The sequence below is a fragment of the Lepus europaeus genome, chromosome 9 (assembly GCF_033115175.1).
Source record: "Lepus europaeus isolate LE1 chromosome 9, mLepTim1.pri, whole genome shotgun sequence".
NCBI classification, from domain to species: domain Eukaryota; kingdom Metazoa; phylum Chordata; class Mammalia; order Lagomorpha; family Leporidae; genus Lepus; species Lepus europaeus.
The window spans coordinates 39,385,943-39,413,361 of NC_084835.1; the positions used below are offsets into that span (position 1 = coordinate 39,385,943).

Here is a 27,419-nt window from a genome sequence, read left to right on the forward strand (position 1 = left end):
GCCCTTGCGGATACCCTAGGGGGATCTGTGACACCTGTGAGAGGAGTATATGGCTTCTCTCCCTAGCCTCCAGATGTCAAGATCTACTCTGGATACCAAACAGGCTACCTCAGCCTCCTTCTGAATTTAATCACCACCCCTGGCTTATACTGCTTTGGCAGGTGACTGGCTAAGGCCTGCTAAAAAGCAAAAAATTAAGCAGCAGCAACCTTGCCAGAATCAAAATCTGTGTCGTGTCCAGATTTGGGATAAAATTATCTTTATTCCCAAATGCTGCTTTCATAGATTTAAAAAAAAGAATGACGAGTTCTTTCACAATTTTTGTATTCATTTAGTTTTATTTGGAAGGTAGAGAGGAAGAGATCTTCTATCTGCTAGTTCAATCCACGAATGCCTGCAACATGTGGGGCAGGCCAGCCTGATACCAGGAGCCTAGAATACTATCTGGGTCCTGCAAATGGGTGGCAGGCACCCAGCCACTTAAGCCATCAGTTGCTTCCTCCCAAGAAGTGCATTAATAGGCAGCTGGAATTGGAGGCGGAGCCTAGCCTGAAACCAGGAACTTATGGTGGGATGCAGGTGTTCGAAGCAACAGCTTCATTGCTAGGCCAACCTGTCCCAGGTTGTTTTAATTAGATGAAACTATCAGTAAAGTTTACCATTTTAGCCAACCTGAAGCGCCCCATTCAGTGCTGTAACCACATTCTTGCTATTGTCCAGCCTTTATCACTCACTGCCTCCAGTACGTTGTCCACCTCTATGATTTCACCACCTCACTGAAGTGGAATTCTATAGCACTTCTCTCTTTTGTGAAAAACTGATTTCATTTAACATAGCCCCTCTTTATAGATTTAACATGCCTTTTACAGTATTAAAATAAGAGGTATTGGGGGCCGGCGCTGTGGTATAATAGGCTAAGCCTCCACCTGCATCCCAAATGGGTGCTGGTTCATGTCTCAGCTACTCCACTTTTGATCCAGCTCTCTGCTCTGGCTTGGGAAGGCAGTGGAAGATCGTCCAAGTGCTTGGGTCCCTGAACCCACATGGGAGAGCCAGAAGAAGCTCCTGGCTCCTGGCTTTGGAATGGCCAGCTCTGGCTGTTGTGGCCATTTGGGTAGTGAACCAGCAGATGGAAGACCTCTTTCTCTGTCTCTCCCTCTCTCTGTCTGTAACTCTACCTGTCAAATAAAAAAATAAAATCTTAAAAAAAAAAATTTAAGGACTTGATTAGACCTGTTGTTTCTTTAACAAGACAGATATATATGGTAGGTATTTATCTCACTTATATCAACACTGTGCAAAATTTGTAATATTTTTTAATATTTCTACAGTAATTCACAGATAGGACACTTCTTCTACCTCTTGTGCAGTCTGGGGTCTGTCTGAAAGGATTCTGGGTGGGGCTGCATATGCAGGCCCTTCAAAAAGTTCATGGGCCAATGAATTAGAAAATGAATTATTCATATTGTAGTACAAAAGTCTCTGGAAATGCATGCATACTTTTTCTTTTTTTTTATTTTTATTTTTTTATTTTTTTTGACAGGCAGAGTGGATAGTGAGAGAGAGAGACAGAGAGAAAGGTCTTCCTTTGCCGTTGGTTCACCCTCCAATGGCCACTGCGGCCAGTGCATCTCGATGATCCGAAGCCAGGAGCCAGGTGCTTCTCCTGGTCTTCCATGCAGGTGCAGGGCCCAAGCACTTGGGCCATCCTCCACTGCCTTCCTGGGCCATAGCAGAGAGCTGGCCTGGAAGAGGGGCAACCGGGATAGAATCCGGCGCCCCAACCGGGACTAGAACCCGGTGTGCCAGCGCCGCAAGGCGGAGGATTAGCCTTTTAAGCCACGGCGCCGGCCCATACTTTTTCATAATGCATTTTCCATAAACTTTTTGAGGGACCCTTCAAGCTGAACAAAGTGTGTGCTTCCAAGCAGCTTTAAGTCAACAAAAGGATGCTTGGTACAATTAGCTGTCTCAAATGGTAGACTCCAATAGGCAGTAAAGCATGAATCACAAGAAAGACAAAGAAGGAACGCTAACATCTGCAAGCAGCCGGAGGAAGGAGAGATTTTCCGAGGGAGGAAGGCTCTATTTGAGGTGATCCTAAAAGGGTCTGTAGTATTTTGAGAACTAGAGTTTGATGCAGGAAAAAAAACTAAAGTTTTTTGCAGGAAAGAGGTCTCCAAGAGACAGAAGGGCCCAGCTCCACCATCTGCTTGTACAGAAGGAAAAATCTTTCTTTAATAAATAGGACAGGCCAACAACAGAGTATTGCTAACTTTTTATAAAGCCATTTTGCTGCACAAACCTAGGTTTTGTTCTCTTAAAGCTACAACTCATCTGACATCGATCATGACCTTGTTTATTGAGGATGATCATCGAATGAAGAGGATGCCTATGTTCTGGTCAGCAAGGAGATGGGAGAGAGGTAACCTACATTCCACCAGCCTTCTTCTAGAATTCCGTGAATAGATGCAAATGGCACATTATTAAAAGTACTTATGAATGACGGTCATTTCGGTGGGGATGAGAGCAGCACACTGGCTGGATCATATTTGCCAAGATGGACATTCAAGGCCGCAAACAACCAAACAATGTGCTCTTGGAAGGATTGAAAGAAAAACCTACCAGCAAACACCACCTTACGCCGCACCGTGAGATTGACGTGGCCCTGCTTGGCAGCTTGTTGCATGAGCTGGACCACGAGCTGGTGTGATTTCCCAATGACCGGTGTTCCATCCACACAGATTAATTCATCTCCAGACCTCAGGCGGCCGTCAGTATCAGCAGCCCCCAGTGGTACGATGTGCCCGATATAAATCTGTGGAGTAATCAGATGATGGATGAAACACTGTCCTGGTGGTTTACTACCGCACTGATGGCCTCGACATCCCCCGGAAAAATTCAATTAATGTACTCATGTCTGTATGCATGCCACAAACATATACTGAGCACGCACTGGGTACAAGGCATTGTGCCAGGTGCTGCAACAATTTTTAAGTGGTGGCAAGAGTAACTCTTTCTGGCTGGGATTCTGTGGTCTTCTCAGGACTCTCTCTTTCTTGTTCCCCTCTTTAGAAATAAATTATGTGACTCCCTTCCTTTGCAAAACCTTTTCTCCTTTCCTATCCCCTTTCATAAAATTCTGCTAATCATCATATTAACACTACTTTCTTTAATAAAGTCCAACACTGAACCTAGGTAGAAGAAAATGTAGATCATGAAAAAGCTGTGCATGGATTTTAATTTTTTTCCACATCAAAATAAACTTATCATTTTAATTTCATTTTCCCACAAACTTTAAAGTGTCCTTGTAAGTACTGTTGAGTGGATGGAGCCAAATCTTCTTTGACATCTCAAGTCTGTAGACTTGTAGCATCTGAAAGCAATGTGGACTTTATATTTAGTGACTGTCAAAGTCACCATTCACTAACCCTGGGCTGTAATATTTGCGCCTGCCTTGCATTTCTAGTAGATGATGACGCTACAATTATTTTCTCATGGTCTTAACAGTTTGGTTCGGAAAAAAATGGGGATTAGTTCCCGGATGTGATGGAGAGAGGACAGAAGGCATGTGTATACTAAATGCCTTTAGTACAGCTCCTAGCACACAGCAAGTGCTCAGGGAGTAATAACTGTCATTATCAGGAGAGAATCAACAATCTAAGTACTTATCTTCAGTTCTCTTTGTTCTTTTCAAAAGAATCTTGTGGTCTTAGACTAAATTTATTCTGAAGCTGAGGAAACAGAGGTGCAGGGAGGCTGAAAGGTCTCCCGATCCCTGCTCAGGGCTCCTTCTCTGCTTTGTGAAGACAGGGGCATGGCTCGCTCTCATCTTCCATACTGCCCCATGGAGCTCTCTGGGCAGCAGCTACTCAACACTCCACAGCCACTTCCTGCTGTCCGATGGAGCAGAACTGACAAGAATCAGGCCACTGTTTTATGAGTGATGCCTTTTTCTATTATTCTTTTGGTTTTTCTTTTCCTCACTGGGGGTCTCCAAACACTGTCACTGCACTTTTCATAAGCATTAACACACACTGTTTAAAAAAGGATCGGCTTCCACACAAGTCAGAGAGGAGCCCGCACTGCCCCAGATAAAAGGCAGACTCAGTGTAGCATCGAGCTGGGCCCGCATCTTAGTGATCTGTCACTGCCGCTGATCTGCTTTGAAGTCTTAGAAAACAGCTCTGGGGAGAGAAGCAGACAAAAGACTCACAGGTTCCCCTGGTTCATTTCCACCCAGAATCCGAAATCCAAATCCAGTTTCTTTTCTCCAGAGGAAGATGTCCTGTTCCTGGTAATCTGGAACTGCAGGGAGGGGAGAGGGCAGGAAGATTACTCCACTGATAGAAGGGGTCGCACGCGGAGCACGCACACAAGGAGACAAGACGGACGGGGCTTGCGCAGATGCAAGCTTGCATCCCAGGTACAGAAACAATTCACCTGGACAGGTGAAATCAGGGAAGACAAGGAGTGAAATAAACCAGCAGGAAGTCTCACTGAGTGCTTAAATGCTTCAAAGGACTAAGCACTATTGGGTAATTCCTTGTCCACCCCAGGCCATTATCCCCAACAAAGCCAAAGTCAGCAGGAACTACCTTCCTCAGTACTGTTGCAAGGGGGAATTAAGTGAATTAAAATCGTTATGTGCCCAAGCCCACAAAGTGGGTGTCTATGTCCAGGAAAAGACTTCACGCTAAGTCAGGGGTCCTCTGAAGCACTAGCGGGCTCTAAGGATGCCAAAGTCCCACTACATCAACTGACATCTTAGCAACCAGAGGATGGAAGGAAACAGCTTGGGTTAAAATGAGTTTCCAACGTATCTTTAAATCATTTTTTTCCTCCTTAAAATAGACAAGATCAACAATGCTAATAAATCAATTTGGCAGCTTGTTTTTTGCCAAAAAAATTTTACTAACAAATACTCTAAAATTTCCAGTTATCAAGTTTATGATGATTTCAATATAATTAGCAAAAAAGTAGCAAAACCTGCACATCATGTAGGCCAATGATGATAAGAAAGTTCTCATTGTCAAAATGACAGCTTTACTCCAGGATTTGCCTATGTTATCTCAACATTATTAAGTACTGGTTTATTATCCAGTAACTTGATTTTACTTTCAATACTCCCTAATGATCTAGGACTTGAAACTTCAAAAATCTTATATATTGGGAGACAAATGGGGCCAGTGTCATCGTACAGCAGGTTAAGCCACCACCTGTAATCCCAGCATCCCATAGGAATGCCAAATCCCAGGTGCTTCACTTCTGATCCGCTCCCTGATAATGCACCTCAGAAAGCAGCTGAAGATAGCCCAAGTGCTTGGGCTCCTGCCACACATGTGAGAGACCCAGATGGAATTCCAGGTTCCTGGCTTCAGCCAAGCTCAGCCTCTGCCATTGCAGCCATGTTGTCAGTGAGCCAGAGGGTGGAAGCTAGCTCTTGCGCTCTCTCTCTCTCTGTAACTCTGCCTTTCAAATTAATAAATCTTAAAAACAGAGAGAAGTAATTTCCAGGAGGAAATGTTTATTGTATAAGAAACTATTGTGTATACTAGTCTGTTCCTTCACTAAGATAATAAAAAGGGTTATTTCTGTTTAATTCCCATTTAATATTTTAATATATGCATATAGTGTTTTATGACCTATAAAGTGACAAAACTTGTATTTGAGGAGAATATAAATGAGTTACAATTACATTAGAATGAATTGCAACCTAAAAGAGATTTTCAAATGCTGCCCTGTTGGGCTGAAGGAGCATGTGGGCCTGGGCATTGGATTCTTTTCTTCCCCACTTTTGTACATAGGGACAGGGGAGAAGAAGGTGGTGGCTTAGACTTCATGTCCATAAGAGCCAACCATTTTTAGTGACTCACCCACAGCTTAAGATGAAGGGTGAATGAAGATGCCAAGAAACTAAATGCCCACGTAAACACAAGTGAGAAGAGTTTGGGTTGAATATTTTTTGCTTGAGCTGCTTAATGCCACAGCCTTACACATGTGCTTTTGATCCAATCCTTTTGTTATTGTAATTGCTGAAGCTAAGCTGCAGAACGCCATGGAACAAGGAGCTCAGCTACCTCACAGGATTCCCACAAACACAATCTGAGAGTAGTAGTTTCCTGAGCACACTACGGTAACAATATTTGCTTTCTGTTTGAGTAGCTGAGTAAAGGGATTTGCTGTAATAGCCTCTGTGAAACAATAAATTAAACCAAGTGTCTCCACATTTGGTTCACTTCAGCTGCTGGATTATCACCCAAATGTACAGGGGTGCCTTCCAGGCAGCGCTGGGTTCTTTGGCAGGGGTTCTGGGTCAGTTAAGTGAGCGCCCTTTCTGTGAATAACAAAGGGGCATCTGTACAGGCCTTCAGCCCAGACCCATCCTTCTCAGCATCCTGTAACACAAGGACATCTGTCCATCCTACAGGGACAACAAACGTGGCAAGTTTCTGCCTTCTGCTGCTCATTAAGATAGAAGCTTTCACGGTATGGGAGGTTGTGGCCAAAAAAAACCCAAACTTATCAAAGAGTTTAGACCACAGGAAAACAAGTGTTTATTTTGCTCTGGGAATCAATGAGAAATGGCCAATTTATTTCAAGAGTTTTCTGCAGATAAGGAAGATGCTCAATGGACGTTAGACACACCAAGAAACACAAACACTGACACACAGACATATTACAAAGAAAGTCTTTTAGTACTTTAGCGATATGTTTCCTCTCCCACCTGCTAAATGCCATTTACCCAAGTCTATCACTTTGGTGACAAATCAGTAGTCAACATATGATGGGATTATAAAATCTCTGATACCTTATCTTCATAGAAGCATTGATGTTTCTAAATTACTCCAAGAAAATGATTTGTTCTCCTCTTCACTTCAGACAGATTTTATTAGAAATAAGATTTTCCTGATACTAATAATACTTTCCTTTGAGTGAGGTTAAATCAAATAGAGGTGAGAAAAATCTCCTGCCATTTTCTTCATTTTTAAGTCCTTGTACAGGGAACCATTTCAATGGTTAATCTTTGGGTAATGCCAGTGACAACTCAATAAAGCAGTTAAAAGACTTCCTTTGATAACTAGGAAAAAAAAAAATGGAATCACCAGGATTTAAGAGAAATCCCCTGATGTCTCCATTACTACAGACACACAATGCATTTCCAGACTAGGCAAAAACATGCACATAACTTTTTATTTCATGCGGCCTTTGGCTTACGCTTGGTCAACAAGCGCGTCAAAGTACTTTTCCTCCACAGTGTTTCCCATCCCTCCTTTCCCGAGTTTCTCCCCAGGCCTCCAGACCAATGGGCACACTGAACAGGATGGATGATGATGGAGAAATAAAAGTTTTCAGTATATCCTTACTCTGACATTCTCCAAAATTCGTGGAATTGATTTCTCTCTCTCTTTCACCCTTGCTCAATCCCGACGCAGGCGAAGGTGACATAGCTGCAATATTAATTTCACAGTTTTGCAAAGCTTAATGTATGTTTTTTCTCTTTCAGTTCATTTTAAATCAGTTTTTGATGATCAGGAGTATGTAGTTTAGCTTTCACAGTGAAGATCCTGGCTGCTATGGATTGCAAATGACTACAGTTTCATCTATGTTTTCTTCTTTCTTTTTTCCACGGTCAAAAATCTAGTATTTACAATTGTACTACTCAGTTTCCTAAAACCCCCATTACCATCTTAAATGCCTCATATTTAATTATAACCGAAAGCATACATTCTCGAATGGCCTTTTTCAGTCATATCATGAACCATAGAAAGTTTTCCTGAATCCTTATTGCATTTTGGAAAAAAAAAAATTATGTCTGTGCCACTGTTGCACTCCAGCATTTATTTAAAAGACTATAAAGTTCCTGATTAGAATTCATTCTTGTACTAACAAATGCTCATGTTAATTCCAGGCAGTTGCAACCAGAACAGTCTTTATATTTAGAGATGCAGATCATCAGGTCTATCCGAGGTTCGAACAAACACTCAAAAAGGAGCTGTTGTAATGGATATAGAGCCTAGGGAGATTACTGACGCCATGAACAGGAGTGTCAAATTGTTAAGTCAGCAACAGGAGTCACTGTGTACTTACATCCCATGTGGGATCTGTCCTTAATGTGTTGTCTAATGTGCAGTGATGCTATAACTAGTACTGAAACAGTATTTTTACACTTTGTGTTTCTGTGTGGCTACAAACTGATGAGGTCTTTACTAATTATATACTGAATCGATCTTCTGTATATAAAGATAATTGGAAATGAAAAAAAAAAAAAACAACTTGGTGTTAAAATGGAAATGGCATAGAAAATTAATTAATTTGAAAAAAAAATTATGTAGGATCTCTGTCTTTAATGTGCTGTACATTGCTATTTAATGCTATAATTAGTAATCCAATGGTAGTTTATTCACTTTACGCTGCTATGTGGGCAAAATGTTGAAATCTTTACCTAATATATACTAAACTGATCTTCTGTATATAAAGAGAATTGAAAATGAATCTTTACATGAATGGAAGGGGAGAGGGAGCGGGAAAGGGGAGGGTTGCAGGCGGGAGGGAAGTTATGGGAGGGGGGAAGCCATTGTAACCCACAAGCTATACTTTGGAAATTTATATTCATTAAATAAAAGTTTAATAAAAAAAAAATCTGAGAAAAAAAAATACAAAAATACACACAAGCTCCTTACACTCACTATGATAAACAGGCTCACTCATCAACTCCACCTTGGAAGCAAGTATCTTCAAAGCATGCAGACTGAAGATGACAGTGCATATGGCAACTCTGAGCATTTTTCTATCCAAACTATACTGTAAATAGTCCAAATTTCAACTGAAAACTTTAGAATTTCTTTTGTAGTAAACACTACTGCATACATGTCACTTTTCCCAAACATTTACTAATAAGATTGCACCAATGTCATTTCTAAAGATATCAAACAAATAGACTATGAGCTAGAGAAAAGATAAAACAGACAACACGGCTTTTAGTGGACCTCAGTGTGTGTCTTTGTTTGCTAATTAAACGGTGAAATCCTTCATAGCGTTTCACAGACACATCTGTAACTTGGAGTGATTCATTTTGACCCTGTTTTGTTGAAGATGGTTTTATCGAGATTATGGTATTTTGCAAAATATTTAGACCACATGAAGGAATGTGATCAGAGATTTATTAATATCTATGTTGCCCTTTTCAATAAAATGAAATGCAAGAACAAACTATCTGCAACAAAAGAGGGATGAAAAGGCTAAGGTGCTATTGCTGACTTCAATATTCCGGCCTGTACTCTGCCTATTTCACTTTGAAGGAAGGGGACACAGAATGGCATCTATCAAGGCCACACACTGTATTTTTTTTTCCTCCAAAGACAAGATACAGAACAATCTAGAGGATGGCAGAAACTGTGATAAAACAAAACCTTGATCCAAAGATGAGACAGATGCACGTTCTTTTGTGGGTGCTGTGAAAAGAAGAAAATCCGTGCCAGATATTGAATAATTACTGTTGGAAGGAAATCCTCCCATCATGATCCTCCTCTAGCAGTGAGGAAGAAATCCCTATGAATTTAACATCAATTAGATTGCTACCATCACTCAATTACAGAGTTTCCAATCATCACAAAGACATTGATTCCCATTTCTGCTGCTATATCCCACTCCTTCAATGCGAAAGAAGGTGAAGAAACAAAACTGGTAGCATTACAAATATTTTGGTTTGGCTGCCATTTGAACTACCTTCAATGTTTACAAACATATTCCATTTTTTGGGGTGCAAATTTTTTAAAAATTGGGAGAACAAATTTGGAGAAACATTTCTTTTCATTAGGGTCAAAATGGCATTTGAGCCTGAGACGTCTCTTGAACAGTTAGTTAGAATTGTCCTGTCGATTCACGATGTCTCTGCTGGCACTTGAGAACACGATTTATTTTAGTACAAAGTGATTCATACGCAGAAAATTCAATCATAAATGTGTGCCGTATTGAGAAAAGCAGGAGCGGGGTCAATAAAGCAATAGCTCAAGATCCACTGAAGTTGGGCCATTGATCGGAGGAGCCGCACAGTTAACAGCGAAGGGAAAGCACAACTCCCCCCCTTTGGAAAACATCTGTCCAATGACTTTCTTCAGTGAAACTTGTACAACTCGTGAGGAGACCCAGTGAGGACACACCCGGGTTTATACTTAGCATCTACTGTATAGGAGGGATATTTCAAATGCCAACTTCATCTGCTTTGGCCTGGCTTCCAGGGCATTTTAGGGGTGGTGGGTGGTGTTTCTAGTCCAAGGACTGCAAAAATCTCAGCTCAAATTAGCTGGCTTTTGTCAGCACCGTGAACCCTTAACCCAAACCGCCTCTTTAGCTACACATGCTGTTACAGCAAGGCGGCAGTACAACAACAGTTCTCCCTTGAGAAGGAAAAGGATGGCAGGACCCTGAGCAGCATCAAACATCTGATTTTCAGCAAGACCTCAGGCCAACTTTCCTTCCCTCGCAGGGATGCTGGCCTCACTCACATTTTGTTTAGGACTCACACACGCCTCAGTCAGCAGAGGAGACGCAGCACAGGGAAAGCTGAGTGGAGGCCATGCGGCCCCTCCCGTTCTCTGCACCGTGACTCTCTGAACTCCAGGCGTACATCCGAGCAGAACCTGTGCCCAGGTGAGGCAGGGACAGAGAGGGTGGGCACAATGACTCTCCTCTGTTTTTCTCTCCTCTGGCTCCTTCATGAACCCAGGGTCCTCCCTCCAGACTAGTTCTCTCCTGTCCCATGGCAACCACAGGAAACGAGGGGTGCTCACTCTGCAGTTCTTTCACCTAGGCCAACCAAACTCATCGAAAGTCAGCAACAGCCAAAAACAAAACTAAACAAACCAGAAGACCTACACACACACCAAAACAACAACAACAACAAAAAACAAAAACAAAACAAAAAAACACCCAATTTGTATCTGAAACTAAAGCATTTTAGTAGAGTCCATTTGCTAAGACCCAATAATGATGATTCATGATGAAGAGTCTTTAGAAATTACTTGAGAATAAGTAGTATGACATTAAACAAGAAGGGGACATTAAGTTTCTCAGAGCCAAGAAGTTACAAGGTACACCATGACTAGCTCATATTTATAGAACGGTAAAACCAAAGGAACAGATTGAACTGCTGTATAAATAATTCAAGCACCAACTACTCACTGTTATTTCTCTTTTTTTCTTCTTCAGGGGAATGTTGAGAAAGACTGATAATGGTTACCAAGAAAATCACCACTATTTTTCAAAACCAAGAAAGAGACTGCTAAGAAAGCATTTCATTTCTTCTCATTACCCCTGCCACGTGAACCAATCACGTTTAGGTTCTCCTGTGTTTCGGGGCCACCTCCCAAGACCTGAGCTCTGCATGTGCCCCCATCTGCCCTCAGGGGAGAATTAATGACACAGCAGCTCTTATCTGCCCCTTCTTGTAACTTAAAGGGAAATCAAATCCATTTTTGAGGCAGATCACTTCTGTGGTGACCATTTCTGCATCTCCCACTCCCCGTGTGTGTGTGTGTGCCTGCACACACACAGACACACGCAAACTGAAGACAGAAGACAGAATGGAGTTTCCAAGAATTTCTAGTCCATTCTATGTGTTCTGGGAAACTCCAGCCTCTCACTCCACCTGACCTCTACCCAGGATACACCCAGAAATTCTTGCATTTTCTTTAAGTCTCAAGACAAAGCTGGAGCCTCCCCCAGGAGGGGCCTAGGGCAGGCAGGAGTCAGGGTATTACTCACGTCGGTTTTCATACATGCTCCTGGACTGGGCCCAGATTTTAAAAGGATCTGGTTTTCTCTGCCCAGAGCTGTCAGTCTGGTCTGGAGCTGAGGCTTCCGCAGGTGGGTACTCGGGGAGCACCTGAGTGCTGTGGCTTGGGGACGCCGTGTGCAGGCTTCGATGGCTCGCAACACTGTGCTGCGAGCTACTCTGGCTGTCTTTCCTTTCCAGTGGTTGCTGAGAGCAAGCGAGAGGGGTAAGAGATTATTACTGGGCTCCCCCAGTGGGTGTTTTCCACCAGCTCATCTTTGTTCAGCACTTCTACATACACAGACATCAATACATCAACAACATTTTGGCTTCCACCTTTCTCCAGCAAAGGCTGAATGCAGATAAATCCCCAGGTGATTGGCAGACAGACAGAGGGGCGGGCTAGAGAGAAAGACATAATCACAAACCACACGGTTCTCTGGGCTGTAGCGGAAAACAAATCCAATTTTCAACGCAGGTTCCCAGCTAAGATACTGGGCTCATTTCTTGCAAGATTTATTAGTTTTAATATCCTCATTTTTGGGCCAAAATATTTGACACAAAACACCACGAGTGGTTTAACTTGAAGGCTATAATATCCAGAAAAATACGATTATGTCTGAGGATTTTCTTGGGGACTCCAGGTCTTGCATCTTTTAATAATAATAATAACAATAATAAAACTCCTTTCTATGCATTTGCCACTAGCCTTTCTTGACTACAAGAAACAGAGGTCAGAACTTGAAAAAAATCATGCCTAGCATTAAGCAGTGCACTAGTACTTATAGGTACAAGAGGTCTTCAAAAATTAATGGAAAATGTATATGATTAAAAAAAACTATGCACTGATTTCATTTTTTGTTCCAAAATAATTCTCTTTTCATTCCTTTCTTCCCACAAATGTTTTTGAAGTACTCTTGTATAAAAATAACAATCCAACCAAGAGGTTCTGAATTCCTACTTTTGCTGGCATGATGTGTCACCTCTTGAACTGCTGACACTAGCCTTGGTTGAAAACCAAGATCCAACTTTATACTTGGGTTGATCTCTGGGGGTCAGTCTTCTTAGTGTGCAACTTGTCCAAACTCCAAATGTATTCAAAAGGGAAGAATTCCATTTAAATTTCAGTAGACTAAGCAAGTTCCTGTTCATTAAAACTTGCTTAGCAAAGACCCTTCCCATTTTACAAAATGCTCTGTCTGAAAGGTGACTGAACAGAGAGCAAAATCTAATGGGAAGAAAAACATTAGGTAGGAAAGAAAATAATTTTAGTTCTAATTGTGTCCAATAAAAGACTATGACAATATCTGGTGTTTAGTTTCCCAAATTCAAAATAAAAATCCTAGAATCGTGTCTCCTACAATACACACCTGCTTAAGAACATCAGAAACAGGACAGACAGGAGAGGCATTTAGCTGCCTCCTTTCTTATATATCCTGTATACCTTACGTATTAAAAAGTATCTTGTAGGATCTTTGACCTCAAGTTCTTGACAGTGTCCAAACTTTCTACCTGGCATTACAATGACTCTTATCACTGCTGCCTCCCCAAGTACCCTCCATTATTCCTTCCCCAGGAATTATGCTAGAAGTTTCCAAAGTCATTAAATTCTCAGGTCTTTGCCAGTCCTTTCTTTGAAACAAGTATTTAAACAAAGCCCAAGGAGGACAAAGACTTCACTTGTGCTTAATTACTGCAGAACTGAATACAGGCTTTGGCAAGAATTTACAGTTGAGAAAAACTGGGTATATATTTAAGCAAAAGTAAGACAGACCATTTCAAAGTATACATGGTTTGCCTGATGGAGAAAATTGAGGACCATATTCTAAGGTGGCACAGGGATCTTAGTAAAACTGTTTCATTCACTCTGATTCAAAGAACAAACTTTGGTGAAGAGGCCAGCAAAGCACGTTGACATTGGCTGGGAGAGGAGGGGTCATCAAAACTCATCACTACTGCTGTCTTTGGAAGCGAAATGCCCAGCTCAGCCCCGGATGGATTAGCATTCCTGACACCTGAAATAGAACTTGGCTCCGCCAACTTCCAACAGTGTCTTCTGCAACAGAGAATTCAGCTCTCAGGATTAGGGATCTGACTCCTGTCCCAGGAAGAATACTGCTACCTGCCCTCTAGCTACCTGGGAGACACAATGAAGATATTCAGTGTCATAAAATGTTAATGATGAAGACCATACCCATTCTCCTTGCATTTCCCATTGTTTTTCTCTTCAATGGGCTCTTTACAAGGGTTTTCCTCATTTATGATGTGAACCCCATGCTATAATGCACACAGCAAAGTGAGATTGTGAGTGCATTTCCCCTATAATCCTGAGAGTTTCCTGTATTGCCTATTTAAAAAAAAAAATACACACAGAATGTTTTTATAATCAAGACCCAAATTAAAGTTATTTTCACAATGAATGAATCTCAATAGATAGAACGAAGATGGCTGCTTTATGTTTTTGGTCCCCTCTGTATGTGGTGGTGGTGGTTGGGAGATGGAGATTTTAAATTAACAGCAAGTAACCCAGTCAAGAGCTCTGTGTCTACCTTAGAGCTGTAGGTCTCCTATAAATGCCCATCTACTCTTGGTTCGTTAAGTAAGTAGCAGATCCAAGATTCTAGGATGGATCCAGCCACACAAAATTCACTTCATAGTTAAAAATGGGTTCCCCAACTACAAACTCTAGTCCCCGTCTTCACAAAAGCTTGGGTACTGCAGGGCCACCCGAGAGCAGCGTTCACTCTGCTTCTTTGGTGAGGTTATTTGGCAGTCCCTGTGCCACTGCCTCTTTGGGTCATTGTCCTTGAAATCTAACTTGAACTTCTTCCAATGGATTTCTCTTCCAGAACTGGAGAAAAACACCTCACTGGCAGCAGCCCTGCTCTATTGAGTCTAATAAAACTTCCAGACTTTCTCTTATAGAAATGCCTGTGTGCTTCCACATATATATCCACACCTGCATGCATACAGATTTAGCAAGTCACATCAGGGGTCTGCAAGACTCCTGGATGTCTGTCCTCATAGGACAAATCTGACATGGAGAGTCCAGATCTCATTAGTTTAACTGGAGAGATGGCTCTGCCACAAACTGTGTGTGCAAATGAAGTCTTCCGCAAAGGTATGGGTCATTTTCCAAATTATAACACCGTTTCTCACCTCCACAGTAAATGACTCATGTAGGCCTAATACAACACAAAATGACAGATACGTTACGGGATGAAATTGCTCACTGCCTTTCAAACTATACCTTGGAGTCCTTTTTAAATGCCACCTCAACTCTGTCCTTCCATTTGGAAGATAAATATAAAGAAGCACCCTGAGCATGTTCTCCAAAAACTGCACCACCACTGAACTATCACTACCCGGCATTATATAAGTGGCACACTCATGGGCTAAACAAACAACAATCCCAAAGCATCTTGGCTTTTCCTGTGGATAAAACTGAGCCCTCACTCTATGTTCCTTCTCAAACTCAATTATGAAAACTCCTTAATTTGAAGATGCATTCTGCATTAAACATTTTGTGGGCACTCTGGGTTTTCGGAAGCTATACTCTACGTGTGTGTAGAAGTTTCCATTTTCTTTCAGCATGCTATTTAGTTATGATGTTGTCCTTTATTTGGCCAGAGCCTAGAATCTTGGAGGAGAAGAGCCATGTTTCTTCGTCTCTCAGTCTGCAGTCCACTTGCATGCCTTTTTAGCAGAAGACTTGAGGCATGAGAATAAGCTCCCTGTTTTAGCAGAGGACCAGGTTCACAACTAATGCGATTATCTCCTACCTTAGCTTGCTAGGTAAAAACACCAGCCCCAAGACAAGAAACTACACTAGAAGACACACTCTCAATTCTGTTAACAGAACCCTATGCATACTAAGAACACGGAAGGACAGAAGCATCTAGAACAGCAACACCAGAAATCGGCCCTCCTGTAACACGCTTACTTACACATCCAGTAAATACAATCTGATCGTCTACTGGATGTCTGAAACGGAGGGACACAATGGATACATAAGACAGGGAAACAATGAGCTCTTGGTACTTCCATTTGAGTCTTTAACTGTGTGCATATGTATGTGTGTAGAAGTACCCATAATACTTTGAGAACAACATATTCCAGTGTCCTTTAGAGAAGTGGCAACGAGAAATCTCTGGGTATACATGTTTGGTGTACTGCTTAAGCCACCACTTGGGAAGTGATATTCCATATTACAGCATGGCTGGTTCCTGTCCTGGCTCTCTTCTGGTCCAGCCTGGGAAGCAGCAGGTGATGGCTCAAGAATTCAGGTGCCTGCCACCTATGTGTGACACCTGAATGGAGTTCTGGGCCCCTAGCTTTGGCTTGGTCCAACTCTGGTTGTTGCAGGAATTTTGGGCACAAACCAGCAGATGGAAGTTCTCCCTCTCTGCCTGTTTCTCTACCTTTGAAGTAAAGTAGAAGTAAATACATGCATAACAGCCTTAGGAAGAACATTCCATTAATGGTCATAGCTAAGTCCCCAGGACAAAAATGAACTGGGACTGTTTGAGGAACTGAAAGGCTATTGTGGCATAACAAGGAGATGTAGCAGCCTGAGATGAACTTGGAGGCCAAATAATGCGAAAGACTTGGGGGCTACTATAAAGAGTCTCTGTTTCATTCTTAGCTCAAGAAGGGGAATTCATTCATGAATTCAAAGTATGGATGTGCCAAGAGCCAGCATATTTCCAGAAAGTTGGGTCTGGCCACTGATAGGACATGGATTGATGGGGAGAGGAGTGAAATTGGAGAGCCCAGTTAGGAGGCGATTCCTTCATTCCATGCAAGGGACCTGGGGTGGCTTATACTGGGGAAGCAGCAGTGATAGAGAGGAACAAATGAGATCAAAGGATATACTGGTGCTAGGTTTAATAGGCAGTGTTGAATTTCTGAATGGGAGAGAAGAGAAGCAGGGAGAAGATGATCTAGAAACAAGGGTATCCACTCCCCAAGTCTCCAGTCTGAGTAACAGTTGGACAGGGCTGTCATATTTTAAGATGGGTATTGCCAATGCTAACAGTTGACACTATGCCTCACTATGCTGATATTCATGGAGTAAGACTTTTTTTTTTAATTTGACAGATAGAGTTAGACAGTGAGAGAGAGAGACAGAGAGAAAGGCCTTCCTTCCACTGGTTCACTCCTCAAATGGCCACTACGGCCGGAGCTACGCCAATCCGAAGCCAGGAGCCAGGTGCTTCCTCCTGGTCTCCCACGCGGGTGCAGGTGCCCAAGCACTTGGGCCATCCTCCACTGCCTTCCTAGGCCACAGTAGAGAGCTGGACTGAAAGAGGAGCAGCCGGGACCAGAACCCGGTGCCCATATGGGATGCTGGTGCCACAGGTGGACAATTAACCAAGTAAGCCAAGGCACCAGCCCTGGAGCAAGACTTTTATTTTGGAGTCTCAAATCACAGCCTACTAAGAAGGCAGTGTTGGGGGTGGGGTGGGGGGCAGGGGGGCCTCTATTTAAAACAAAACTCCACAAAGGTCCTTGGCCATATATTGGCCCTGAACTTGCATTACAAGACCTTTTAAAATAAAACTACCCACCTCCTTGAAATTATTTCCTTACTATTTACTGTCAGGCCAGGGAAACTGGGAAGATACACTGGTTTTTATAAATGGAAATGGGGAAAAAAATCAACTCATCAGTATTTCACAGAATGATTTAGAAATGGAGGTACTTATACAGTGAACTGAAAATACTTGCTCGGAAGAGCAAATGAATACAGACAGCACTTAGGAGCTTAAATGATGAAAAGAATTCATGTGGCTTAAAAATGACAAATCGATCCATTTTAAAGCAAAATTATTTACAGTTCACTTCTCTGCCAAGACCGAAGGCCACTGCAGCGATTTGCATGGACAACAGGAAAAACTCCAAGTGCGGATGAGGTATGAGGCCAATGTCATTAAAAGGTTGTAGGAAAATCTGACACCCAAATCCAAGCCAAAACACAGCATGGCCTAACTGTCTGTCTACTTCTTTTATCACTTATGGGACAAACGATTTCTTCCAAAAAGCCAGGCAAGAGGAGTTAGCGGAGAAGAAAAGGGAATGCATCGATTGGCTATGAAAATAACCCTGGTTCACACTGAATGTTTTAAAGGAATCTAAGACAACGGCCAAGTCTGTCTTTTGGAGGGCTCCAAAGGGTTGGGAGCAGGAGTTGCTGTGGGAGGCAGGAGCCAAGGGGCTTCACTTAAGTAACCCTGTACCTTTTCCAAGCACTCCTCTCCCTGCTTCTCCTGGGAGACTGGGGAAGCTTTGATGGGATCTATTACTGTGCTGCTTGTCAGATGCCTGGCGTCAATAAAAAGGAAGACAGACTCCAAGCTGACTGGGAGAGTCGGAGAATGAGGCAGGGTTCATAAAACCGAATGAGTCAGCCAGGGTCATGTCATGTGCACCGTTTCTAAGAGGCCTTTGTGTGTCTTCCCCTCACATCTCTTACTGACTGGTTTTCAGAAACTCCCGTTAGCACCCCTGGCAGGGGGAAGGGATAGAGGACAGTGCTGCAGAGACTTGTCACTATGCCTACTCTTCAGTTTGCTAAAAAGAGGTTGCTGAAGAGAGTGCCTTGCCTGCTACCCTGTGGTCTCTCTATGAGAACTTTGTGCAAGAAGATTTTTAGTAACTGAAACAGTGCACTTTCTTTTATCTGACAACAACAGCAACGAAAGAATATGCTTTCCTTCCTGTGTTGCCTGGGCAGCTGGGGAGCTCCAAAGAACTCCATACTCCATCACGGCATTGAACTCAATCCTGGGTCTTGATTTTGTAGGACTACTTCACTGAGGTTGTTGTAATTAACAGCTGACTGATTCTTCATTATATGTGTACTTGGTTCCATATTATATTTCTGCTCTATTTACTTTGGAAACTCCATGCTCAACAGACTTTCATCTCCATAAGGTAAGGGTCTCTAGGGATCTGCCTGCAGATGGGGTTATTGGTTCTCTCTTTCCAGTTCCAAGAAGGCAGGGATGTTTTTTGTTTGAGCTCTTGCTGGATACTGGAACCGGTCTGACACAGAAGATACTCCATAAATACTTGTTGATAAAATGAATCCATAAGAAGTTCTGGTAATTTGAATTCTATTTCTAAAAGGAGACATCAATAAACCATCTGTTTGCAAGCTGAAAGAAGGGAGGCGTTGGGGCTGGCATTGTGGCATAACGGGTAAAGCCACCGCCTGCGACACCGGCATCCCATATGGGTGCTGGTTCATGTCCCAGCTGCTACACTTCCAATCCAGCTCCCTCCTGATGGCCTGGGAAGGCAGCAGAAATTTATGCAACTGCTTTGTCTACTGCCATAAGTGAGAGACCCAGATGAAGCTCCTGGCTCCTGGCTTCAACATGGCTCAGCCCTGGCCATTGCAGCCACTTGGGGAGTAGACCAGTTGGATGGAAGATGTGTGTGTGTGTGTGTGTGTGTGTGTCTTACCTTCTTTTTTAACTCTTTCAAATAAATAAAGAAATCTTAAGAGGAAGAAGAGAAGTGGTATGACCTTTTTACCTATTGAAGTATTTCCAGTGCCTTGCTCTAAACTTAATACTTAAAGATTTTCAGTATTAGTTTACTAAATGAATGAATGAATGGGTAAGTAAATGACAGATGAATGTAAAGAATGGACAAATGAACAGATGATGAGTGGACATACGAATGGATGAGCAGACAGACAAAAGGGAGAAAGTAAAAGAGGAGTCAGAAGATGACCAGCATTGTGGCACCGTGGGTTAACCAACCACATGCTGGCATCTCCTATCAGAGCACTGATTCGAGTCCTGGCTGCTCCACTTCTAATCTAGCTCCCCGTTTATGGGTCTGGGGAAGTAGCAGATGATGGCCCACGTGTCTGGGCCTCTGCCAAGTAGACGGTAGATCTGGATGGAGTTCTGTGTACCTGGCTTTGGCTGGACCAGGCCTGGCCACTGAGAGCATATGGGGAGTGAACCAGCAGAAGGAAGCTCTCTTTCCTCCACCCACTCCCCTGTCACTTTACCTTTCAAAGAAGTATTTTTTTTTTCATGAATAAATATATTAATGGATATTGATTTTAAAATTTATGGTTTGGTGTGATGTTCCGAGTTTTAAATCCTCACTTACTAGGTCTTAGAGTAACTTGGACTGAAAGTCTCAGTTAAACAGGTTTCCAGTCTGGCTGATTAAGCTGGGCAACAGAATCCGTTGTCCTGAGAGGTCTAAAACCTGACACCAAATACGTCTTATTTTTGTCTCTGCCATTTGGCAGGAAAATGTCCAATGGGATGGAAGCCCAGGTACTGAATTAATAAAATTTTATTAAGACACTGTCATGGTCTCTAGTGAGTATATAAACCATAAATTCAACATTTAAACTCAATCTAGTAGGTGAAATTGCTTATTAAGAGTAAGCTATAGGGACCACCCTGGAGGGAAATAAGATAAAAAAGGTAAGTCCTTCGTTTCCAATAAAAACCCAATGACTGAATTATTGGGGGGAGGGGGCAGGGAACAGGAATGAGGGCAAAGGGGAGCTGTCAGTCACAGGAGCAAGGCGACAATCTCAGGAGCTTCTAAGAAGAAAACAGCATGGCTCTGGGTTAAGACACTAAATTCACGGAGTCGTGAGCAGATCTAACCCAGCACAACCCGTGGTGTCTCATCAGACAGCCACCATAAGGGACCCTGTCTCCGGTTAACTGAAAGGCTTTCTGGTTCCAGGACATCCAGCTTCCTCGTGGATTCCCTGACCCCCACCAGAAACATATCATCATCTGCGTCTCTGGCAGGACACGATCCCCATGCAAACTGGGAAAGCTTTCCATCCACCTGTACAGAGCCCCCACTGGTCACAGATGTTAGCAACGCTCCTCTGCCAACAGCAGACCTTGGCAGATGCCCCCCACGTTTTGTACAGCAGCTGCTAGAGCGTGCCAGTAATGGCGTGAAAACCATCATCCCTGTCCTGGCACAGAAATCGAGGAAGGACGAGCCTCCAGCTGGGGGCTTGTTCTCTGCTAACCCAGCAACACACCACTCTCTTAGCTTGTGGTAATTAAGAGCCAGCAGACTGTGGGCAAAGCAGTTAAGAGAGCTTTTTTTTTCCCCTAGGAATGCAGCCCAAGTAATTGGCTTGCTGCTTGCTAATGGCAAGGCTTCTACAAAAATAAATTGTCACAGGGAATTCTCTTAACCGACTTGCTGAAGGCAGGCTGTATACCTGTTTGATACACCTTTTGAGTTCACCAAATAATTTCCAAACACTTTGGGGAGGAAAAGATGTAAATGAACTACAGAAATCCTTTTTTGGCACTGCAAGTGCAAATGGGATGCAACACAGGAAAGAACACCTTGCTACCTGATGTTACCTTACCTGTGCAAAACTGCTATGCTCTCCACAGCAGGTTCCTTGTCAAGACTCCATCCATCAGCCAAGCAGGGCTGGGGGTGGAGGAGGAAAAAAGGTGGCTCATGCTAACTTAAGCTCATGAGCCACACCTGCCAGATCTGCTTCTATTTGTCTGAAGGTTGAATGGGTTTCTGACTATGACCCAGGGACAGGGAGAAACACATGTGCCCATGCACACACTCAGCCATCTCTGTGGCTCCAGCTTAGGCACCAGCCAGCCCTTTTTTGCCTGGACACTAACACGGACTGACAGGGGCCGCAGCCCTGAAGTCAATGCTTCCAACCAGCACGGCGCTATGCTATCGGAATCACAGCAATTATTGCAGGTTTTTCTCTCTGGAGAACTTGGGAGTGGGGTTTCAGAATGCAGGAAGCTCCCTCTCTCATCTCCTTAATAAACTTCTGTCTCGCGCTGCCAGGCTTGGAGACAGGTGGAAAGAATTCAGCTGCAGCGCCGTAAGCCGCAAAGTTTTAAAGCTTTTCCTTTCCTGGATGCTAGAAAGCTGTAAATTTCCCCTCCCTCCAATCTTCTAAGCCATATGGAAACACCCCCAGCTTTATCCTAATTTTAATGAATTAGGAAGCCCCTTCCACCCAGATCAATTTCATTGGAGTTTCAGATTTTTGAGTTTTTCCAACAGCATTCTAATTTGTTGTCAGTGCCCCAAGAGCAAAAGCCCATACACCAAGCAAAGCACTATTGCCTCTAAGCTATTAGCTAACATGTCAACTAGGTAATGCATCTTCAGAGAAACCAGATTAGAAAGGACAGCAAAACATTGATTTTTTTTTTTTTCAGACTCCTCTACCTGCAGCATAATGCTGCTAAACCTGGAAAAACAACAAAGGACATTTGCACAGCAAGGAAATGTCTTATTCTCAGCGTTGGGCACTGAATGTTGTTGCATGTGAGCATGGACATATATGCAGGGCAGAGCAATGCATCCTCAAACCAATCGGCTTTGTATTTTGTAAATAATTCACCATCCAGAGCATCAGGCAGCTCGGGGAGAGAACGGGTAGCCATGTGAACGGCTGCGAACACCAGTTGAGAGCAAAGCTACTCCGAACAGGTGGAGCTGCCTCTTCCCACCCCTCCAGAGGAGACAATAGCATTTGCATCAAGTTCAAACAGCTAAGAAACTCATCCCGTGAAGGAGAGTTGTGATGCATTGGTACAGAGACGATTCCAAACATGCATTCTGTATCCCGGCTCCGGCAACCTGCCCACAAATCACCACACAGTTAAAGACAAGCCCAGAAACCTTCTATACCAAGCAGATCCCCAGAACTTAATAAAAGGAGACCTGGCTCCTGTCTCTTCCCCAACCACTCTAAAACCCATTTAATGAAGTGAAGCTGGACCGTGAACCTTCCCACCACCAGCCCGCCGGCCCCCCACCTCCAAACAAGCACCAAGGAACTGACAAGTCCTTACCGACTTTGGGCTCTTCTTGGGGACTGGCAGCCCTGGGGGAAAAAAAAGCAACAAGGGAGGGAGGGGGAAAGAAATCATTAGCATAGCAATGTTACCTTTTCCTTAAAGAACCATCCCCAGGTGTTTCATGGCAACCTAGCCATCTGCAGAGTTATGTCAGATTTCTCCCCAGCATCGGAGTTACCAGGCTGTTCATATCGAATCAAAGCAGAGGGAGGAGGAGAGCGCGAGGCAGATCTATCTGCATTAGCTATGCTGACTTGTACTGCAGCAGCCTGGAGGCTGGGGAAAGAAATTCACAGACCTCAGCGGCCTGGGAAATTGAACACTTGGACAGAATCTCAAATGCTCTTCTGGATTAAGAGAGACTTAACTTACAATTAAGTCCGGGATATTTCCTTTCTGCACGATCCACTTGTCACATGAAGTGGACCAATCAGGACAGAGGAAAGGGTATATATTTAGTTTCAAAGGAGTACATGGTTAAAATTAATTTTTTTTCCTTTTTTGTCTTTTCTTTCCTTTTTGCCTCTGCCGTTCAGGAGAGGAAATGCCTTCTTTATTTGGATGAGCTCAATACCAAAACAAAGACAATGCTCTTTTGCCAGCACAGGATAAAATAGGAAGCCAAGTCCACGTTGGTCTAAGATCCCCTCCAGTTCATCAGCACATGTCTCGGTGCCTGTCAATCATCCACTCAACCTCCTATTCAGCTGGTTGGAAAGTACTGGAGCTTGGGCTAGCCCCTCCAGGGGAAAGGAACGATGTCATTTGGGAGTGCAAAGGAAAAAAGTCACAGAGCTGAGGGGAAAAAAAATGAGAACAAAGAAGAAAGAGAGACAGAAGGTTGAGCCCCAAAGTCTGTGCCCAAGCCTTGTCCTTAGTGGGAGGGGCCAGTGATGGTCTCACTTTTAGGAAAGTCAGTGCAAATTTGTGGCAGATCATGGAGAATCTGTCAGCAACAGAGAATGGGGAAGGGTAGTCAAAAAAAGGGGAAATGGGCACTAATGTGTGTTGGGAAAGTCATCCCTTGTGCAGGCTGCCACCTCTAGTTTGGACAGGAGTCACAATGCTCAATGCAGATTCCATCTGTGTAAAGCGCCAGAGAAGAGTGCCCTCCGAGGGTTTTGCACAGGAAATTCCAACCAGTTTTTGAAAGTGATCCCCACACAGCACAATGATTTCAAATCCCTGGGAAGTGACTCGTCAAACCGTTGAGCCCTGCCAAGTTCAGCGCAAGTAATAGGAGGCAACAGAAGTGGGCGAGGACAGCAGAAGCCACTCCGAGGAGCACCATGGATGTGACCATTCCAAGTGAGGCACGACACGAATTACTTAGCCTAAGAGGCATGGTGCGGGGGTGGGGAGAGCGCTATCTGGGCAAGGCTCGTCGCATCAGCAAAATGAGGTCACCACGGGCTGGCACAGTGGCTGTCAGACTTCAGAGCGCATGAGCAACACATGGCAGCTTGTGGAAAATGCAGATTCCCAGGCCCCTCCCCCAGGAGCCCAGAAGTCTGCAGTCCAAAAGAAGTTTTCCTGGGGCTTCCAACACAAGAGGTCTCAGAACCCCATTTAAGGAAGTTACAACGCAGTGCAATGTGACACTTTCAGGCCAGGCACACTCAGGCACCCTCTGCAGGTTCCTATAGCGCCCTCTATGCCCAGTCTCCATGGATGAAACAGAAACACCATGGCTCACCTCGCAAGACTGTGAAGGTAATTCAGTAAGAGAAAATGCTTCAGAGCCAAGTCCCTGGCACAGGACACTTTCTCCAGGACCTGGCCCTTTCTCTTTCCTTGGCTAATTCATAAAATTGGGAAATCAAGTGGATGTGATTATGTGACTCCAGCTAAGAAACATTCTTCGCTAAGCATAGTAAAATATAAAAAAGATGGGAAGAGAACTACTTGATCTACAGATAAGGCGAAAAATTCTGATTTGTCTTTCTGCTTGCACATAATTCTTGGGTGCTTTTATTGGTGCAATAATATGATCCATATCAAGTTATATTAATGTGCATCACTGTATTCAAAATTTTATACTACATCTTTAAATTCAAATTGTCACCTAATTCAGACATTCTTTCTTCATTTGAATAAGCAGAACTGCACCGTAGCTGGCTTTTACTGAACTTGACTGTGCTCTCTACAAGATTTTGTAAATAATTTCCATCTAGGTAAGTAGAATCAATGGCAATGGTTTCAATCCCGACCTATAATTGTTTACAAGACTGCACAGTTTTAAGTTCCTGGACTCTTAAGCTCTTCTTATATATGACCAAGAGCACTGTCTGTTTTCTACTCTAGAGTAACTCGTGTAGGTATGTTCACAGGTGCATTCACAAGGATGTGCATGACAGCACTGCTGTAGAAAGAAAAAAAAATAAAAACAACTAGAAGCTCAGATTAACCTAGCAGTTAGTCAACCTAGAAGGCCATCCATGGAGGTTAAAACAAATGATGTATCTCTACGGTCCCAACAAAGATGGCCTCCTAAACACTTTGCTTTGTGATGGAATGCTGAAGAACGGCAGGCACATACACACCCAAGCACATGCATAGTTTCTGGCATTAAACCACTGTCCACACCAAATAAGTGACAGGGATATTTCAGGGGAGGCAGGGAGGGCGGGGACCAGAGGGACTAGTTCAAGGCGGGATGTTAGTCTTATTCAGAATTCCTTTTCAAGAATACTATATCCACATTTCATTGAGGCAATAAAACATTAATTTAAAAATAGACAGTAGTTAATGAATGGTCTTCCCACTGTTGAAGATACAAAATCAACCAGTCTGAAAGGTGGTAGGGAGTGGGGTATGGGATAGGATATGGTCAATAAAAGCCCATTTCCTCGCTACAGTGGTCCAGGGAAAGTGTCCCTGTTGCAATGATACCACAGGATGTATTTTATAATAAGAAAATGTTTCTTTAAATTCACAGAGGCATTTGTTCCTCCTTGCTATCTGATTGCCAAAAAGCTGCATTTTAAAAAGCCACACCTTTTCCAGGAGCCCAAAGTGGGTTATGCCCACCAGTTAATATTTAAATAGTCAAAGCCAAAACACTCCACTTGACTGCATTTGAAAAAAGAAAAGAAATCAAGGATTTGTTTTAGGCCCATATGGTCATTAAATCTTAAAATCTAATAAATATGAATGCTGGAAGAAACCTCCTTTGGAAAATTTATAATTTATTTTAGCCAAAATAATTCAGATGAATTGAAAACAGCTGGGAGACCTAATAGGCCCCACGTGAAAGGTCACTGCTTGGCCAAATTCTCCAAGACCTAGAAATCGTAGGCTGTGCCCCTGGTCCAGTGGGCGTGAAGTGCAGGCTGCAAGTCCCGGATGGGCTGCCGGAAGCAGCGTTATCGGATACTTCACGGCATGCCAGTGTTCTCCTAAGGACTAACGCACAGCACGTGTACCCTGCAGCAGCAGGAAGTCTGTGCTCATCAGTCTCAGCCCGTACTACATGCGAGGCAGAAACCACACCTGTCTTAATGGGCTCATTTGGTCCACTCAGGGTAACCAAGGGGAGCTTTCCAAAGATGCAGGAGAAAGAGCTTGAGGACGGTACTATCTGCTCCTTGAGCAGAGAAGACAGCAATTGCTACGTCTAAGCGGTCCCAGACAACTTCTACAGGGAAGCTGAAGTCGAAAGTGTGACTTAGTGCAGCCTCTATAGGGAGAAAACATGGGCCCTGGATTTCTGAAGTCTCCTGTCAAAGAGGCGTCTCACAGAAGAAAGCAAAGGGCAAATTCTCTGCTGATGACTTCGACCTGATGGATTAAGGTGAGGAGGAGGGATCTCTTTTCCTTCAAATACCAAGGCCATAAAGTGCCAATAAACATGTTCTCATGTAACTCAAGGCAGAACGTTATTCTTGGTGAAACCGCGTAAGGGTGGAGCACAAGTTATTTATAGGAAAAGAGTAGAAATAATAACAGAATACACATGCATTTGGAAACACAAAAGACTAGAGGGTTATATACCAAAAGTGTATTTTTTCTGCCTCATCAGTGGCTTTATTACCCATTGTAATGTCTCCTACAAGAAAAGCTTTATTTAGTTATAAACAGACAGATACATAAACACACACACAGATACCACAATAAACAAAAATCTATGCTACCTTTGTAAGTAATACAATTGCAGCAAACTGTAAACTAAGCCTCTAGAGCCATCACCCATCTCTAAATCCTCTATCAGTTCTTTCTTTTCCCTGAAAGGAATGCATACACGATTTTAAAGCACCCTGTTTCGACTCATCCTGGTGTCTGTCCTACTCCGTGAACCATGAAGCAGGTTAGCCCCACTCAGTTATCAGGGAAGCCAAACAGAAATCAAGCACTGCCAGGGGCCATCGTGTGGCACTTCCTGAGACGCTGGCATCCCACACAGTGTCTGTTCAAGTCCCGGCTGCTCCACTTCTGATCCTGCTCCCTGCTAATGTGCCTAGGAAGGCAACAGGACATGATTCAAGTGCTTCAGTCCCTGCCAGTCCCTTGGATGGAGTTCCAGGCTCCTGACTTTGGCCTGGATCAGCCCTGGCTGTTGTGGCCATTTAGAGAGTGAACCAGTGGATGGAAGATGGATCTCTCTCTCTCTCTCTTTCTCCCTTTTTCTCTGTGACTCTGAAAGAAAGAAAAGAAAGAAAACAAAGAAGGGAGGGAGGGAGGGAGGGAGGGAGGGTAGGAGGGGAGGGAAAAGCAAAGCAAAGCAAAGCAAAGCAATGAAACCAAGCACTGCCGTTTTGGCACTGAGGTTAATAAAACCTTGG

The 27,419-nt window shown here is 43.4% G+C and overlaps 1 protein-coding gene across 21 annotated transcripts in view; it reads right to left on the reverse strand.

Annotated features, from left to right (window-relative positions):
• Positions 1–27,419, reverse strand: part of MAGI1 (membrane associated guanylate kinase, WW and PDZ domain containing 1) — a 679,462-nt gene that overhangs the window by 22,980 nt on the left and 629,063 nt on the right. For 15 of the 21 annotated variants that reach the window (XM_062201219.1, XM_062201218.1, XM_062201216.1 and 12 more), the window contains 5 exons: positions 22,633–22,664; positions 11,767–11,983; positions 7,368–7,451; positions 4,217–4,308; positions 2,626–2,818 (listed from right to left, as the gene is read on the reverse strand). In XM_062201219.1, the coding sequence (XP_062057203.1) occupies positions 2,626–2,818; positions 4,217–4,308; positions 7,368–7,451; positions 11,767–11,983; positions 22,633–22,664 (618 nt within the window). The remainder of the gene's footprint in view (positions 1–2,625; positions 2,819–4,216; positions 4,309–7,367; positions 7,452–11,766; positions 11,984–22,632; positions 22,665–27,419) is intronic. The other 6 variants (XM_062201226.1, XM_062201229.1, XM_062201224.1 and 3 more) reach the window with 1 other exon arrangement.